The sequence below is a fragment of the Esox lucius genome, chromosome 24 (genome assembly GCF_011004845.1).
Source record: "Esox lucius isolate fEsoLuc1 chromosome 24, fEsoLuc1.pri, whole genome shotgun sequence".
In the NCBI taxonomy this organism is placed as follows: domain Eukaryota; kingdom Metazoa; phylum Chordata; class Actinopteri; order Esociformes; family Esocidae; genus Esox; species Esox lucius.
This window is the reverse complement of record NC_047592.1, coordinates 28,477,034-28,496,791: the sequence shown is the minus strand read 5'-3', so window position 1 is coordinate 28,496,791 and position 19,758 is coordinate 28,477,034. Positions and strand designations below refer to the sequence as shown.

At 41.9% G+C, this 19,758-nt stretch overlaps 1 protein-coding gene across 8 annotated transcripts in view; it reads left to right on the top strand.

The window, feature by feature from the left end:
- The window catches only part of mark2b (MAP/microtubule affinity-regulating kinase 2b), a 109,271-nt gene that overhangs the window by 49,650 nt on the left and 39,863 nt on the right, over positions 1-19,758 (top strand). For all 8 annotated transcript variants that reach the window (XM_020044720.3, XM_013132276.4, XM_020044718.3 and 5 more), the window contains exons 2-7: positions 5,199-5,363; positions 14,374-14,427; positions 15,373-15,421; positions 15,625-15,690; positions 15,961-16,031; positions 16,129-16,185. In XM_020044720.3, the coding sequence (XP_019900279.1) occupies positions 5,199-5,363; positions 14,374-14,427; positions 15,373-15,421; positions 15,625-15,690; positions 15,961-16,031; positions 16,129-16,185 (462 nt within the window). The remainder of the gene's footprint in view (positions 1-5,198; positions 5,364-14,373; positions 14,428-15,372; positions 15,422-15,624; positions 15,691-15,960; positions 16,032-16,128; positions 16,186-19,758) is intronic.

Sequence of the window (19,758 nt, the reverse complement as noted above, 5' to 3'; positions counted from 1 at the left end):
CGAGCTTTGCCCGTAGGGGCTTCGCTCCTGTTGGTTTACCCCTCTGCCAATAGGCAGGCACTGAAAATTTAAATATGCTAATCACACCTCTCATGGCCATCTGCCCCTCATGGCGACCTCTCATGGCGCCATGAGAAGGGACCTCTCGTGGCGCTGTGGTCACTAAGGCCCTGGTACGCCAGAAGAAGGACCAGAGGGGAGCGGCTCCATCTGGGTCCCCTTCTTCCGGTCCCTTCTTCCTCTGCGGCGTCCGCTGCCCCCCCTAAGGCTTCGCGGATGCCTGGAGGTCGGCGTCGCCATACTCGGCATCGCTGTGCCAGATCGACGGGCGCGTCAGAGCCGGACGCAGTGCGGCCGGGGCAGCGTGAGGTGAGGGAACCTCGCCCCCCCAGGTCTTCACCTCCTCCTCCCCGCCAGCAGTACGACGGGGGCCGGAAGGTCCCGGCGTTCAAAAAACTTTGTACCTGACTCTTTGGGTGGGAGTGTCCCCCTGTGTGTGTTTGGTGGGGAGCTGTTTCGGTGAATAAAGATGTGTGTACACCTTATTTACCAGTGAGTGAGCCTTCATTGCAGACAGCTGTTGCAGGCCCGTGTGAAGTTATTGAGCGGTCTCCCTACCCTCGGTCTCTGACTCCGTAAGTCTGTGGCTTCCCTTCCCGCCGGCTCTAAGGTGGCTGGCGGGGCTGGGGGCCTGGGCAGGTTTCTGTTGGCCGTGGCAGAGTTCTCTGCTCGTCTCACTGAGGTGTCCGGCCAGCCATGCTCGGCTGCCCCACCTGCTAGAGCCTCGGTCTCTGTGGTTATGCCTGTAACCGATGGGGAAATGGACAGCTCGGCCCTGGTGATGCATGCGTCCTCCTCTCCCTTTTGGGTTGGCCCCGCCTTGAGTGGGTTGGCTTTTTGCGGACGGCCCCCCTACGGCGGTCAGGGCCAAGGACGTGTACAGTTGCGTGCTCGGCCAGCTGGGCTGGTTAGACAAGACACATGAGGAAGGGGTACGTGCTGCAGAGACCGTAATTTTGTCTCCTTTGAAGGTCGCTGCCCTACAGGAGGAGATTGCGGACCTTCTGGAAAAGGAGGCAGTGTCCCAGGTCCTGTTGGAGCAGAGGGAGAAGGGGCTGTACTCCCTTTACTTCCTGGTGCCCAACAGGACAGGGGGCATGAGGCCGATTCTGGACCTGCTCATTCTGAACAAATGCGTGTCAAAGAGGCCGTTTCGCATGCTCACGACGAAACGTCTCTTGGAGTGCGTGCAGCATAATCCTGAAAGACGCCTACTTCCATGTTCATATACTGCCGCGCCACAGGAAGTTGCTACAGGGAATCTGTCTTTGGAGGGGCTGTCGCTCATCCTGATCGCCCCTTTTCCCCCGGGTGCCCTGTGGTTTGCAGATGGTGGTAGGAACGCCGTGGCCGATTCCTTACCACCACGGGGCGTTGACACCGCTGAACGGCTCGATCGGGGCGTTCCCTGTGCTGGGTCAACTGCTCCTGAGAGGGCCAGGCAGCTGCGGCGAGGACTGATGGAGGAGGTGGCCACAACCATTCAGGGCGCGAGGGCGGCCTCCACATCCCACGTTGGGGGATCTTTACCCGCTGGTGTGAGGACGTGGGGGTTGAACCCCTCTGTTCTGACGTCGACAGTGTCCTGTCGTTCCTGCAACGTCTGTTTGAGCAGCAAAGATCCCCAGGCATGCTCAAAGGTGGCTCGGCGGACATTGCCACAGTATTTGGCTTTGGTTCTAGAGGTGCTGCGTGACGCGCCATTCGAACCGATTGATTAGATACCATTGATGATGCTGTCCCTTAAAACTGTGCTTTTGTTGGCTCTGACCTCTGCTAAGAGGGTCAGTGACCTTTGTGCGCTGTCGACGTAGCCTTGCTGTCTTGCCATCAACGGCAATGGTAGCAGGGCTGTGTTGCTCCCTAACCTGGCCTTTCTGCCCAAGGGGATCAAGGCGTTGTTTCGTTTTATGAAGATGGTGTTGTGGGCGTTTTCTCCTCCTCGCCATGCGGGAGTGAGGGAGGAGAGGTTGCATTGTTTGTGTCTGGTGCAGCGCACAAAGCTTCACTATATAGAACCATAGTTACTTTCGTAACTCCAGTTCTATGAGTGGAGCGTCGCCAATAGGGTTCATACCCTGCCAGGTCACTAACTGATTTCTTGTGAAGAAAGCAATGTTGGGAGACAGAACAGAGTATGATGACCTCTTTTATAGCCATGGGGCCATGAGAGGTGTGATTTGCATATTCACATTTTCAGTGCCTGCCTATTGGAAGAGGGGTAAACCAATAGGAGCGAAGCACCTATGGGCGACTCTCCACTCATAGAACTGGAGTTAAGAAAGTAACTATCGTTTCTCTATCGGTATTCAACAGACTCATCTCATGAACATAATCCGTGAATGTGGTTCCTCCCTCTTCACAACATGATAGGCGGTTGTAATTCAATTTGGCTACGCGCCACCTCATTCATTCGGAGCAGGCAGGCGTTCATTGTTGCTGCAGCAACCCATTGTCAACAGCCTGTTTGGCCACAATACACGCAACATGCTGCAGGGATTTAAGAGCAGGTTTTCGGGAGGTGTTTGTTCCCTTAATAAATGACCCTGCCAACATGAACAGCAGTAAATGTGTCTCTTGTCAATATCGTTATTGACCCATGGAACCTGTTCTTTCCACAGTTTTTTTTTTTTATCAACTTGTTTATGAACTAATCAATTAAAACATGTCATTTAATTTCCAAACGGTAATTACTGCAGAATAACATAATGATGCCAATTGATTAGGATACAATCATAATCCCAAATCATGTCTGGGTCAACTGCAACTTCCACTGGCACAGATTTTGTTCAGGTTGTAACAATTTTCTTTCTCTTTCTTTCGCCGGTTGCTCGATCAAGTTTGTAAAAACAGGACAACCCTATCCTTTCCATACCATACCATACCATCTTCTTCCGCTTATCCGGGGCCGGGTCGCGGGGGTAGCAGTTTAAGCAGGGGTGCCCAGACTTCCCTCTCCCCAGACACTTCCTCTAGCTCTTCCAGGGGTACACCGAGGCGTTCCCAGGCCAGCCGGGAGACATAGTCCCTCCAGCGTGTCCTAGGTCTTCCCCGGGGTCTCCTCCCGGTGGGACGGGACCGGAACACCTTCCCAGGAAGGCGTTCCGGAGGCATCCGAAAAAGATGCCCAAGCCACCTCAGCTGACCCCTCTCGATGTGGAGGAGCAGCGGCTCTACTCTGAGCTCCTCCCGGGTGACCGAGCTTCTCACCCTATCTCTAAGGGATCGCCCGGCCACCCTGCGGAGAAAGCTCATTTCGGCCGCCTGTATCCGGGATCTTGTCCTTTCGGTCATGACCCAAAGCTCATGACCATATCCTTTCACACTCTTTATTTCTCTCCAGTATATTTCACATTACTCAGCTTTTACTGATAGCTACCATGACACTTACTATCTTCCATTTACTTTAACCAGCCCTCCACTCTGACTCCACTAAGCGCAAAAGATAACCGGACGTCCATTGATATTGAAAAGTTGAAATGTGGTCATACCACCCTGTCCTTGATTTTATTGAAATTATGTTTTCTAAAGTTTGGGCAGCACACTTAAGTAGATAATCATACAGTATACTTGAGTATGGTAGAATATAGCACTGATTATTGTAATGTTTGTCACAATATTGTACACCAGAGCACAATAAATAGTAGTATCCTGTACTGAACTCTTTTGAATTGTGCTCTGCTATGCTGCACTGTGATGTGGAACATGGGGAGTGTTACATTTATATAGCTATTTGTGGGAATCAGAAAACCATTATGCAATTCCGTTTGAAAGAGTCAGTTCGGGTCATGGGCTGAAGTTCAGTAACCACAATTGTTTTGTTCTCAGTGTGTCATTGATCATATCCCATTCTTTCTACATATTTTTGGGAGAGTGGTTGTATCAAAACCAGAAGGAAATTTTACTGTAATTCCTTTTCTATAGTTTGCTTCTGCAATTTTTTTCCACGTAATATAAATCCAGTGGGAATTATTAAAGTAGTCATTGCGCATATGTTGAACTTTGAGTCAAAGCTTATTCATTTACTGTGTAATGGCCCCCAAGGTCATCAAACCTATGTCCTTGAGCAAGACAATTAACCCAGTTGTCAGGCAGACAATCCAGCAGTCATCAGGCAGGTGGTAAGATCCAGACTGATTGCAGAGAACAACCATCTCTGTGGCCAATGCATTTGGTCCAAGCATGGAGTGCCGCCAGGCCCCTCTACATTGACAGTATAAACTTCAGTCTCTCTCTCCCCATCTCTCTCTCTCTCTCTCTCCCCATCTCTCTCTCTCTCTCTCTCGCTCCCTCTCTGGTGTCAGATGTGTGCGTGTGTTTTTAGTATGTCTGCAGTCACACTGGAGCCTACTACCATACTACCATTCGTCTGACTGTTATGCCTGTCACCTGTCGACCAAAACTGTATTGTACTCATTTGTATTTGATTTTTTTGGGTGTAATTGGCTGTTTGAATATTGAATTGGCTGGTGAACCAAAAAGTAGAAAACACCTATTATGTTTTGGTTTGTTCTGTTTTTGTCTACAACATTGTTATTATAATGAACATGCATGATGAGCTGGAAACTACACTCATCATCAAACAAAAAATGCATTTCATCTCATACTAAAGAAGTAAAAGGAAAAGCTAAACTATCCTGACTGTTTGAAGAAAGTCACCATAAGCAACTGTTTTGACAGCTGTTCTACAAAAAACATATAACCATTGCCCCCGGACCCCTCTTACGACAACCAAAGTCCCTGCTGCTAACACCAAATCGTGTAGGAAACACATTTAGGGACAGAATACACACAACTTTACACAAAGCTTGGCTGCTTGTTCATAAAAACATTATTTTGTAGTTCTGCAATGTTGGTTGATACAACGTTCAAGCTCTTTGTATCTTAAACTGCCACCATACCCATTCCTATGCAATAAATAGTTGTTCTGCAATGTTGGTTGATACAACGTTCAAGCTCTTTGTATCTTAAACTGCCACCATACCCATTCCTATGCAATAAATAGTTGTTCTTTCTCTGTAATTTGTAGGTTTTAGTCATTTATTTTAAAATAAAACAATGTGTCATGTTTATCTCCACTGATATTCCAAGCTCTCCTGTCTTCACTTCTACCTTTTCTTCTCCTCTCCTTACGATAGGATGCCAAGATGGGGGGCCGTCCAAGTTTGCCACGGTGTCGGAACTCAGTGGCCACGACGGCGGATGAGACCCCTCACATCGGTAACTACCGATTATTAAAGACCATCGGAAAGGGCAACTTCGCCAAGGTCAAGCTGGCCCGCCACGTCCTCACTGGGAAAGAGGTAAAACAAACACATACAAACATAATTTTTTGGGCAGGAATGGCTATCCTTTCTTGTTGTATCACGTCCTGTGTAGCCTCCTCTTGCCTACTCAATAGTCCAGGGTTTAACATTAACGATGGCCCGCTGGCCCCGGGCCAGTAAGACCTAAAGTCGGGCCAGTAGACAAAGACAGTTACTGGCCCAGATGGGCCACTTCAATTTTCGCTTGTTCTCATATTATAATGCATAGTACAGTATTGGTGTCGTCTTTTTGACAAATCATATTTCATTGGCTCGTCTGTTCTGACCAATCATAGTGCATTCTAGTGCTGGACCCAAATATGGTAGTGTACGAGGTAGGGCTGTCAAAATTCCTCAAAAATGACGTTTGAATATCCCCTCTATTTTGTCAATAACGCGCATTACGCCAATAACAAGACAAATTAATACAAAGAGACATAGACTACCTATACAAGTAGTTAAGTTTAAACATATTTCACAACCTATTACCTACACAAAAACAAGTAAATCAAATGATGACCAAGACCGCGGACCTCACGCTCGCTCGCTCGCTCAAGCACTTTCTCTCTCTCGCCCTCACGCTCTCTGCGCAATAACGGTTTAAAATGAACAACAATAAATACATTTTGAATGCTGATCAAGAGTTTTGTGCAAGCAATATAAGGTTGCGACTATTGTCCCAAATATAGCAGGCTTCATTCAGTGATTGAAACAAATATTAACATTAATTGAAGTTTCACAGTTGTAGAGTATCCAGTAGAAGTAGACGAATATCTTTCAAACTAACCTTTGTTGAGCTGAAATGAAGACAGATTCAGCAACTGCATGGCCTATTTCTCGCTTAAAATGTTTTCAGAAACACGTTTCAGTGAACTATTTTTGTAAAATACGAGATCGTATTCTCAACGAGCATTGTATTCTCAACGAGATCGTATTCTCTCGAGTAGCCAGACCCACATCACGCGTTCATCCAATCAGTTGCTGGTCAGGGGCGTGGAGCATCAACCATGGCTGTATGACATCGCTACACCACGCTTCAGTTGTGTCGGACATATGGATCTGTACGGTCAGGCGCGATAGCGCGCCCCCTCGCAAAGCAGACAGCCAGACAACCTTTGCTACCGCGAATGTTATTTTCCACATTAAAAAAATTAATTGGAATATTAATATTCACCTTTTTAAAAACTATTCAAATATATATTCGAATTTAGAATATTCGTTGACAGCCCTAGTACGGGGCACAGCAAATGCAAAAAAAAATTAGAATGGCAAGGGACATGTTGTTCATGTTTTGCGTTCCCGACGAAAGCCGATAAGGCAGGGTTGTTTATTAAGGGAATGAACAACCACCAAAAACCACCTTAAGTCCCTGCGGCATGTCACGTGTATTGTGACCAAACAGGCTGTTGACTACTCTGGGGCTTGCACCAATGATTCTCTGTCTGCATCGAATGAATGAGGTGGCGCGTAGCTAAACTAAAAAATGCCCATGACATAGTCCGTGAATACGGATAGAGAAACCATGGCTTGTCGACAGTAAGTGTCATGTTAACTACGCCTGCCTAAGCGCTTACTAACAGTGACACACAAGAAGCCAGTCAACCAACAAGTGCAAGTGCTGTATTGCGCCATATTTATGTTAACAGAATTATATTAACTCTATTTTGTTTTATAGATTTTATGTCACATCAAATAAGCAAGCATCTTCATGTAAAGATGGTAATGATATTTATAGTAGCTAATATTTTGATAACCATTTATTAAAAATTGATGATGTGTGTTGCATCATATTTATGTAAAGAGCAATTGCTTGTATCAGCTCACATATCACATATCATAAATCAATATTCTGATCATAAAATATTTACATAATATAAATCTGTAAAATACAATTATATTGATTTTTTTAAATTAAGTTCAGGCCAATAAAAATACAGTCCAGCCCAGTAGATATCAGAAAAAAAGTTAGTGTTGGACCCTGTAGTCTAAAGTGGCTTCCTTCCCCTCCTGAAGGAGACAAGGAAAGGAAGTTTCAAGACTATTGAAATGCATGCCTGCTGTCTCCTAAGTTGAGTTGAAGTCATGTAAAGTCGGTCTGGTCTGAACTTCTGTTAATAGAACTTGGAACATTTAACGTTCTGTCCCTCTTTTGTCATTATCTAAATCTGCCTGTCTGCAGTCTCTGTGCTGTGTTCTTTGGTTTCTATAGTATGACTTACTGGCAGGCTGGGAGTGTTAAGCACTCTGACAGAGGGATAGTTTGCCTGCAGCCTTTTCTTGTCTGTCTTGCTCTTACAGAATTGTATATGTGCAGGCATTCACGGAGACGGGCATTCACTGAGACAGCCATTCACAGAGACATGCACAGGGACGGGGGGGTCAGAAACAGGGACGGGGGGGGGGTGAGTTGACTGGGCGGACAAGGGGTCAAACAGACAGTGTGTGTGGTTAGGGTTGTTGGCACTGTGAAGCTCATACATTACCAACATTCCATGTGACAGTCCAGCACAAATATTACCAAAAGTAAAAGCAGGAGAAGGTCAGAAAATGCAGCCACATAAGACCATTTAAAACTGAAATCAGATTTCTAGGGCTGCCACTGATAATCAATAACAATAACATCATTGATGAAATTAGTTTAATTAGCGATTAGTTAGGTCTATGTGGAATGCTACAAAAACAAATTAAATTTTGCAGGTTTCAGCATTAAGCTAATGGTAGCCAGATAGCTTTTTTGTGCAATCTGGCTACTATTAGCTTTTCATGTCCATAGTTGTAAACAATATTACGTGTATGTTTTTTCCTTTTCACTATTATTCCCGTTATATAAACTAAACACACTTCCCTGATTTTGTGTACCAAATGTAATCACACTTAACAGTGGTCATTTGATGCAATAGAAGTGGTTTTTGAAGCGTTTTTCACATTCAGAATTCCCGAAAAAGCATTACACTTGACTTAATGGGTCCCAAATGCAAATATGTTCCTTGGGAGGAGATGGACTTGTAGATCTTTTCAAGCCATAATTGACTCATTGGGTTTAATCCTAAATGTCTCATGTCCAACACACTGCCACAATCACACTTTAGTCTTAGTCCTGTCACGAGAAATAGATATTGTTGATCTAATAATTTCCCCACAAACTCCTGGATTATCCGATCGCTGTCTTATTACACTTACCGATAAAACAAGAAATCCTCTTGCTCTGCAAACAATGAGTTTCAAAAGTCGTACTATAAATTCTCTGACTACAAATAGATTCCTTGATATTCTTACAAGTTCGCTTATCAATGACAGAGTAAATAAATCCGCAAACGATCAAATCGCGGATCTAAACTCAACACTGCGAAATACTTTAGATACGGTTGCACCACTAAAAACCAAAGAAATATGCAACAAGAAACTTGCTCCCTGGTACACAGACAATACTAGAGCACTCAGGCAAGCCTCCACCAAGTTGGAAGTATTCAGACTAGGCTGGATAGACAGTACACTACAATACCGAAAATCACTCACATTTGCTCAATCAGCTTATTTCTCCAACCTGATTGAGGCAAACAAAAACAATCCAAAATGTCTTTTCGATACAGTTGGAATGTTATCAAAAAAGTAACGCTCAAAAAGTGAAGTGGGTCTTCACTTTAACTGTATTTTATACATGAACTACTTTGATAAAAAGATCATCACTATTAGAAAACAAATAACTGACCTAAATAATTATAGTCCCCAAAATCTCAGTTGTCCTGAGAATGTCCTGAACCTCCCTGACCAGGTGTCAATAGGGACACTTCAATTGTTTGATACCGTATCGCTCGACACATTCACTAAATTTGTAATGAGTTCTAAACCCATAAATTGTCAGCTAGACCCGATTCCAACAAAATTACTTAAAGAGCTTTGCTGGGTCTTTCAATGTTGAACATAATAAATTGCTCCCTTTCCTCCTGATGTGTGCCAAACTCACAAAAATGTTAGGAAATTAAGCCTCTCCTAAACATTTCGAATCTAGATCCCGACATATTAAACATTTATAGGCCAATATTGAACCTCCTGTTCCTCTCAAAAATATTACAAAAATGTGTTTCCCAACAACTGAATGCCTTCCTGAAGACGAATAACTTTTATGAAATGCTCCAGTCATGTTTCCGATCCCATCATAGTACTGAGACTGCACTCGTGAAGGTAACATATGACCTTCTAATGGCCTCAGACAAAGGTTCTGCATCTGTTCTGTTGCTTCTTGATCTTAGTGCTGCTTTTGAGACTATTGATCACTCCCTTCTCTTAGAGAGGCTGGAAACCCATATTGGGCTATGCGGACATGTTCTAGCCTGGTTTAAATCTTATTTATCTGACAAATCAAAGGTATGTTTTGGTGTTCCTCAAGGCTCGGTTCTGGGCCCATTATTGTTCTCACTATATATGCTGCTTCTGGGTGATGTAATCTGGAATCACAATGTCAACTTTCACTGTTATGCTGATGACACAGTTATATATTTCAATGAAGCATGGAGAAGCCCCAAAATGCTTTTAAATTCAAGAAAAACAGAAATGCTCATTTTAAGACCCAAGAAAAGAAACAATGAGCTTTGTTAGCAGATCTCACTGTGAACCTCGACAGCTGCAAAAAACTGTTAGAAACCTTGGCATTACCCTTGACCCTGACCTCTCCTTTGATGAACATATAAAATATGTCTCAAGATTTGCTTATTTTCATCTTCGAAACATTGCAACATTCTGAAACCTTTTATCAAAAACAGATGCAGAAAAACTAATCCATGCTTTTGTTACTTCTAGACTAGATTACTGCAATGCTCTACTTTCCGGTTACCCTGACAAAGCAATAAATAAACTTCAGCTAGAACAAAAAAATTGAACACATTACTCATGTACTAGCCTCTTTACACAGCTGCCTGTTAGGGTTAGGGCTGATTTTAAGGTTTTATTGTTAACCTATAAATCAATACATGGACTTGCTCTTATTTACCTTGCTGAAATGATCCACACCATACGTACCTACACGTAACCAATGATCGCAAGATGCAGGCCTTTTAATTGTACCTAGAATCTCTAAACAAACAGCCGGAGGCAGTGCCTTTTCTCATAGAGCTCCACTACTTTGGAACGATTTGCCAATTAAGGTTAGAAATGCAAACTCAGTGCAAACTTTCAAGTGTATACTAAAGACTCATCTATAAAGCACGGTCTATGATTAGGTGTAGCCTGGTCCAGGGGTGTGAAGGTGACCAGAAAGGCTTGATACTGTCCACCCTTGCTGTCTTGCCAGGTGGGCTCTTGTCGCCACTGGGATGCCCTCCCTCCAATGCCTCTCGGGGGCGGAATCACTGGCTTGTTGTTGTATCTCTGTTGCGCACTTGTGCAATTGGGCTGTACTCAGCTGGCAATACTCGGCCCTCATTCAGGGTGGTTGGTGGGTGTCCCTTTGGTTGATGCTTGGCAATGTGGGTGGATTGATTTCCTGCCTGTTGGGCCCTGTCCGTGGCCTTCCCCAGATAGGGCCACAATGTCGCCGGACCCCCCTGTCTCAGTCCCAAGGTCTTAAGCTGCTATATTATTGTAGGGGAAGTAGGGTCAGTTTTCCTCCACTAAGTTCTCCTTCTCCACAATAAATCTTTGTTGATATGAGGAATGCATTTTCTGAATTTTCCCAGTCTCCTCCCGTTTTGATCTTAGGAGGGCATGAGGTCCTGGCCCACATCTGCGGAGTACCTGGTTTGGGGGACCCGTTGCTTTCCCTGTCCAGAGTCCTCCTGGTTGTGTTTCAGATCGAGACGATACCTGACGATTTCAGCTGCCACTGTGCTGACACCTCCCCCTCCCCTGTGTTGTTACTTTCCTTGTCCATCTGGTCATGCTTCTGACCTGGACTAAGTTTAAATAGACTCTAGACTCAGCCCACACGCATTTATTAATTATTAAAAATGTAATCTTGTTATGTTCACCCGGCACAGCCAGAAGATGACTGGTCACGCCTCTGAGCCTGGGTCCTCTCTAGGTTTCTTCCTTTATGTTATCTGCTGATGAAAAAGGGCTTTTTAAATACATTTGATTGATTGATTTATTGATTGTAATAGTCAGCTCATATTGAAATAATGTCCATAAAAAAATTCAGTTGTATTTTAAAACTTATATAGTTTAAATCTGTCATTTGATGATATAGAAGTAGCGTTTGTAGCTTTTTCACAAATTCAGAATTGTCAAAAAAACATTACACCTGACTTAATGGGTCCCAATTGAAAATATGTTCCTTGGGAGGAGATGGACTTATAAACCTCTTTCCAAGATTTTATTTAAAACTTGGTGAGCTTGCAAATGTGGGAAACCTCAACAGCGCCACCACGTGGTTGATAAAAAATATTTGCCATCATTATTGTTGATTCATCTTTGTTAACATATGCGCCAACTGGAATTCAAATACCATGATCCTTGTAGGAGATGTCTGTATATGTGCAAAACCACACCGCTAGACATGTTTATCTGTCAATGGCAGCCATGTTTTTCAATATACTGGCCTGATTGATATAATTTTTTAAGAACATCATCCATAGATGCCAAATATGAAGCGATGTGAAGATCGGACATTTGGTGCTAGAAGAGTTAATTATTTTGTGTTTTTCAAAAAATAAAAAATGGTGGAATGTCCATTATGGCGGACTTCATGGGTCCCAAGGGCAAACATTTTCAGAATGAGGAGGTACACCTAGATTTTTTTTTTCAAGACTCTAAGTCATAAGGGGTGGGCGTGGTAAGCTTGCAAAAAGTGCAACTTTGGAGACTTGTGACAGCGCCACCATGAGGCTGACATGCATGCCACTGCACCAGAAGTTGCAGCCATTTGCCCTTTACTGCCATAAAAATGTGTCAATTACAAGTGGAATTGTAGAAACAAATGAAAACAGAGAAATTAACTACTGAGAATGGATTATCTACTGAGGCTTGAACACCTAACACCCTCTCCACCAAAGGCACATTTGTAATAGCTAAAGCATTGTTTTTTTCATGTTACCAGAATGATTTAAGGCGAACTACCGCTAGCTTAGACTGAGGTACCTCTAGCAATTATTTTTGATGAAATAATCATGGCAACATAGCATTTCACTAAATATTTGACTGTTAGGGGTGTAATTATTCCCCAAATCCTCGATTTGATTTTTGATTTTCTAAATACATTTTTTAGTGCTGACTACACTGTTGTTAAGACCATTGTAAATAAAAAAAGAATAGCTTTTTATTAAAACATATTACTTAAATACAATGTAAAAATAAAATATATGTTAGTTAATGTGAACTTGAACAACTTGCAAAAATAGAAAACACTTACAACAATAACAATGCAAAAAATAATTTAATTTGTGGCAGCTATGTCCAGCACTTGTTGCCTAATTTCATATAACTATTTACACCGTGGCATTTATCTGGCAAGGCCACAGATCCATTGCCATAAACTTTGCTATTGCATTTTTTATTTCTTTACCACATAGGTCTTCAACCCTCTCCTGGGGAACCCCCCAGCCATTCCATCTATTAGATGTAGTTGGGATTATAGGTTGAGTGTTTTCTTTCCACTCATATACATTTCTTCATGATACTCGCTCGCAGTTAACCATTCTTTATATTAGATAATGTTCTCTACATTAACTTAAGCTCTAACTATTTCTCAGTGTGTTCCACCTTATAATATTCTCTAACTTATGTGAAGTATTATAGAAATGGTAATTTTGTTTCGTTTATAATTTCCCCCACGTAGTTTTTCCTTTGAAAATGTATTTTCAAACCATAATAGTAATGAATCGTAACAAACACAGTAGGGTTCCACCAGTGAACTGCTGAAACCTTAATAATGAATCGGAACACAAACAATAGGGTTTCACCAGTGAACTGCTGAAACCCTAAAGAGGGTTAGATTATGGAAGCACTTTACATTGAAGACTTCTGCAAAATGTGCAAAGCTGAACTCCTGTGGTTTGGGAGCATGACAAGAATGCATGAGCTCCTCAAGTGAGAGCATATTGGAGCCATGATGACAGAGGGAGAAGATGGCTTGTCTACAAAAACTGTCATTGCCTGCTTTTCACAGAGCTCGTTTTAGGCCAGCTTAATGGCATCAGTTGCATTTTTAAAGAGTAAAATCATTCATCTGAAGTGCAAGGTTTAATTAAGAATTAACGTTACCACCATCAAATCAGCATCAACTTGTGCATATTTAGTTTTGTGCAACCACCGCTGAGCAACGCCTGCTAGTTTAGCATTCCCTACCTTACTGATGAATCGTGCCTTATGTGTCTAATTGGACGAATTGTACATTTCTCCACAAAAGAACAAAACCCATCCCCAGTCAATGTCTATTTATTTTATTTGGGATGTTGCGTATGTACTCTATGCTGTTAGAGCCGCCTGAAAAAAGATTCTAAGCGATGTGTTGCTGTTTGTCTCTGTATTTTACCTCATCATTAAGCACAATGCCTCTCTAGTTAAATTCCAACACCAAAAATATCTCAAGTTGTTTTTAAGAGAGAAAAGTGTAAGATAACAATTTTTATATATAACACTTAATCTTAAGCAGAAATGTATGGGGTTTTTTTGTCTGATAAATTTAAGATAGACTGATCCATCTATTTTAAAAGTTATTTCAGCCTTAAAGATTTTCTCCCATTGAGAAAGCATGATTTTCAATACAACTCAAATCAATGCTTTAATCTGGCTGCAGCCTAAAGAGAGAGGGACTGTGGAGAGAGGGATAGAAAGGTTGAGCAAGACAATGGAGACATTAGAGAGAGCCACTGAAAAGTAAAAAAAGGATAGACTTGCTCTGGCTCTTTCTGTCAGTTTTGCTCTCTCGCTCTCTCTCTGGGATTTAGAACGAGAGACCTCATTAAAACAAAAGTGTAAGTTGTTATTTTAATGTATGGCACGCACAGATAGTCTTTATCACTGTGTGTTTTGTGTGTGTGCACTCTGAATCTAATGTACATTGAATAATTTTCAGGTAGCAGTGAAGATTATTGATAAGACACAACTCAACTCTTCCAGTCTTCAGAAGGTGGGTCAGAGAATACACCTACACACACAAACGTGGGCTTTCCTGTCCTATTTTTCTCACTCTTCTCTCTTTCTCTTATGTCTCTCTTCTGTGTCTCAGGCTTCTTCTCTTTCCCTCCCTCCCTCTCTCTCACACTCTCTGGAGTGGTCTCGATCTCAGAGAGACCTAATTACAGGAAAGCAGTCTCAATTACTTTCATGGGGCTAGAGTGGGATTTGTTCATACACACACACTGACAGTGATGTGCATGTAACCCATAATCTCCCATTTTAGTGCGGACAGGTTAAGGGGAACCACATTTTGTACAGTTTATGGGTGGTTCTGGTGAATTGAACGGTACGAGCAGGCTGTTTATTTTGTATTGTCTGTGACTGGAAAAAAGTTGGCAAATGTTCAGCTGCCGACATCCACCTATCTATCCCTCAAACATTAAGTGTTGTTTGCTCAAAACAACTCTGGGAAGTTCTGTTTCATGTAAAGAAAATGGGCAGGGGATTGTTTGAGCCTGATGCAGCGATTGAATGTAATGTTGCTCTCAAATCCACAGACAGACTCCCACTTGGCTCAGGATAACTCATGTTCATTTATCTCAGGTCTCAACTTTCCCATTCTGTTTTTAGTCCAAACATAATTTGCAAATCGTAGCTTTGGAGGTCATACTTATTGTCAGTCTTCTTGGCGTTGCCTACTGTCCTACGTCTCTTCCATCTCTGAAAACGTTCCTGTTGAAATACTGTGAGTCAAGCGTGAGCAACCAATTATTCAAAGATAACAGGACAATTGTAAATAGTTGATTTGGATTGTGCAAATGTTATGTCATAGCCTACATGTTGAATAGAGATATTTTACTCCACTCTATTTGAATGTAGCAGCCACTAATACATACACACCCACACAGGTTTGAGACATACTCACTGTACTGATTGTCTTCTCTCTCCACATCAGCTCTTCCGGGAAGTGAGAATCATGAAGCTGTTGAATCATCCTAACATAGGTGAGTTGACAAACTAATCAGTTGTTATCCATTCAAAGACCTTTAAAGGGAACCAACTCGACATGGTCAAGAACCAAAGCAATGCTGTTCTGTTTACGTACATCACTGAATCAAAGTAATTCTCTCCTTTTTTCTCTCCTTCCATTCTCTCCATTCCATTACTCTCCTCTGTTCCCTCATCCATCCCCCTTTCCCCTCAACAGTGAAGTTGTTTGAGGTGATAGAGACGGAGAAGACATTGTATTTGGTCATGGAGTATGCCAGTGGAGGTAAGCGTGTGTGCCTGTCGTTCATCCCGCTACTGTGTGTGAGTGTAACAGTCAAATAATAGTTATATACTTATGGTTTTTATTATTTTGTGTGCGACAGTCCATCCATTTCCCCTGGAGTGATACAACAGCAAAATCATCCCCCCTTCGTAATTCCAAATGAGCTGTCACTTGTGTGTGAATAATTAATATAATAATCTCTCCTCCATTTACCTCCTACTCTCACCCCTTCATTCCTCCCATCCCTGGCATCTGTCCTTGGTCCTCCAGGGGAGGTGTTTGATTACCTGGTTGCTCACGGGAGGATGAAAGAAAAGGAGGCACGTGCCAAATTCCGACAGGTAAAGTGTGTGTGTGGGTGTGTGTAACTCTTGTGTGAGCTTGTTTATTTCCTAAAATGTCTTAAGATCTGTCTTCTTTTTCCCTTTCTCTCAATAGATTGTGTCAGCTGTCCAGTACTGTCACCAGAAGTGTATAGTCCACCGAGATCTAAAGGTGAGATGGAACGCAAAGGCACTTGGTACTGGGTGACACGGCACAGCCCAAAACAAGCCTTTGACTTCTGAATTAACATTCATCGTTCATCATTGACTCAGCTCACCCAGCTGACTTCCTGACCTTAATGTCAATCACAGCCTTACATATACTGCATTATTCTTCTGCGATGCATATTAAATCTGTCCATGTTAACTTGACCCAGTCCTGGCTTAAGCCTGTGGTTAAACAAAGCCTTAACTTGGCTGCCTTAAACCTTAAATGTCACTTACACTTCAGCTCCACTAAAAACATTGCTATTAACATTGTTATTGTGACGTTCTACCTGCTACACCAGAAGCCAACCAAAAGTCAGACCGTGGTGATTCTTGAGCTTTTAGTTTTATGGCAAAGGAAGCATTCCTCTCTATGGCTGATGGCAATGCTTTACACTAACATTTCTTGCGTAGCAGGGCTGTAAGTTAGCCATTAGCCCGGACTATAAAAGTGTAATAATGCTTTACCCTGAGCAGATGGAACTATGACCCACCGTTGGATACTTGCAGTTAATGACCCCTCGGACATCTTAGCATGAAAAGCATTCATCCTTGATATATTGAGTCCTCTTTCAATCTTGTGTGTGCGTCATCGGGGGTGAGCATATGCGTTTATACAGAGTTTTTTGTTGTCACGTTGTCTTTTTTGTTTTCTTTTATACTGCACAGAGAGCACCTACTTGTTGCTAGGCAACACAGCCTCCCCTTGATCGTCGCTCAGCCATGTAAAGAGTTAATATACATAGCAGCTGAGCGCACTACATCCCACCGCTAGCATGCCTCTGAAGCTAAGCAGGATCGGTCTTGGTCAATCCCTGGGTGGGGGACCAAATACTGCTGGAAGTGATGTTGGAGGGCCATCTGGGTGCACTATTCCCTCTAAAGATAAAATCCCCATGCCCCAGGGCAGAGACGGAATGCGTCTTTTGGATGGGACATTAAATGATTACCCTGACTTTGGTCACAAAAAATGGCGCTTAAGAGTGAGACTGTTAAACCGGGTGACAGGTGTGTGGGTGTGTTAGCAAATACTGTCGCCTCCACTACCACTGGTTTTAAACTTTTAAATTGTTGCACTCATATTGGTAAGTGGAATTTTTAGGGCTTTTTTCCGCCATTGCCTGATTTCTGAACAATAACTTTTATTCCTTTCGTTTGTGAATGCTTTGTCCTTCACCATGGTGACATATACTTAAAGTATAATGATAATGCAGGTTTTATTTAGTTTAATGTTATTTAAAATGAAACATCTGAGCAATTTTTTCATTATAAAATAATATTGTATTCCACACAGCCTTTTTTGCGCATTCTTTTTTTCCCCACAGACCAGAGCACATACAGAAATATTTTGAGGCACCGCGGGATGTGAAAATAAAAGCATCTAATTTTTTTTTTCTAGGAGGGGTTTTTACATCTCATTTCATAGAAATAAAATTGATAAAGTTGATAAAAGGAATTTTTCCCAAAAGTGCCGTCTCTTCCAGACTCTCGCAGTGGCATTTGGGGTCGCTGTTGGTTCGTTTCTTCTTTTTGCGAGGAGGCTCAGTCATTGGCGGTAGCAGTTCAATATCTGAATCAGATGAAGACCCGGCCTAGATGGATCTATTTCTGATCCTCCATTTGACTCCATCTCATCTAAATCTTGCAGCATCTGCAATGCTCTCAGGGCGTCAAATCGTCGGGTTTGGTTTTCCATTGTGAACTAAATGCTGTAAATTGTGTCTGAGTTGTTTCTGACTTGCTCACCGAGTTCAGATTATATAAACTTTCTACCCTCATCATCACACTTCAGTCAGATGCGTAGGTGTGTCTAGGTTGATGAGGGGGTTATCGCCCGTTCATCCATTGACATAATTGCTATTCCCTTGCTATTTATTAGATTCGATTAGACTAGGTTCCCAAGGTAGACATTTGTGTAACAACTGAAAAATAATGTAAAAAAACATGTATGAAATGTCTTAATCTTCAGTAAAATAAGTAGAGAAAAATCAAAGAGAGACGATATGATGTGTGCAATTTAGTTTAGCTATTTTCTAAAATAAAAACAATAACTTGTAATACCTTTGTTGAATTGGTGAGTGGTGACTGCTAAACAGTATCCTTGGTATTTCATTTTGTGAATAATTATTTAGCCTAATATATTTGTAAGATATTAATCTTAAGTAAAATAAGCAGAGAAAATTCAGAGAGAGACGATCGGATATGTGTGCGATTTAGTTTCTCTTCTCCTAAAATAAAAACAGTAAATTGTAATACCTTTGTTGAATTGGTGACTGCAAAATAATATCCTTGGTGTTTCTTTTAGTGAATAATTATTTAGTCTAATACATTTGTAGGATCTTAATCTTCTGTAAAATAAGTGGAGAAAATTCAAAGAGAGTCGATAGGATGTGTGTGGAATTTTGTTTCTCTTTTTCCCCTAAAATAAAAACAGTAACTTGTAATATCTTACTTGAATTAGTGAGTTGTGACTGCTAAATAATATCCTTGGTTTTTCATTTAGTGAATATTTTTACATTTGTAGATTTACATTTGATGAATTAACCTACACAATAAGCTGAATCTCCTATTGAAAAACTGTAACATTTGATAACTAGCCTATATCGTTTGTATTATGTTTCAATAATAGCCTAATTAAGCCATTTGTAAGTTATTCAAATTCAACCAAGGTCTGATAATCCTTCTGGCATTCAGTGAGGTGTGATTAGCGCCTGGGTACTATTTGGGTACCAACGCTAAGTGGCGCGGGCTGTTGGCAGATTAAGTAGGAAATCAGGGTAAAAAAAACAGGTAAATCGTCTCTAAATCGTTTTCTATTCCTCAGTTTAGAATTCCGACAACAGAACAATGTAATATACACCTATTTAGGAAATGTCATGGAAGGAGGAGGGTGTAGCTTTCAAAATATACGTTTTATTTTAATTACAAACTCAAATGCCAATTGACGTAGACATTTGGCAGTTCCAGTGTTAAAAGGGATAGTTTGTAAAAAAAATCTTATTTTTCTCAAAGTTGACTTGAAGGCACATTGGGTAATTTTTTTTAAACAATACATTATTCAGCTCTGTCCCAGTCTGTAATTATCGTTATTAGCATTGTCCTAATTCATGATTGGAAACGGTTAGTACCGCTATCGCAAAGCTGCATTGCAAGTGGAAAAGTTCTGCAAATGGCAAATTATAGATGTGGTCATTTATGCTTGTAAATGTAGTTACATTACCTGACAGTAAAACCAATAACATGCAAATAAGTCTTATGAGGAGTGGGGTTGAGGTTACAATGTCAGAGATGGGATGGGCATTCAGTCCAATCTAGAAGAGCGAATGTCTCTGAGTGAGTGAGTGACTGATTGACTGACTACCCCTTGTTAAATAGCGTAGTTGTTAGAGATGCGGCCTGCCAAGCAAGAGGACCTGCGTTTGAGCCTCATCACAGTCAAAACAAATTGTGCATTAGGATTTGTTTAGGATAGACAAGAAAGTTGCAGGCTACAACCTTCAGTAGCTACGTTGTAGTAAGCCTAAAATAAAATGGTTTA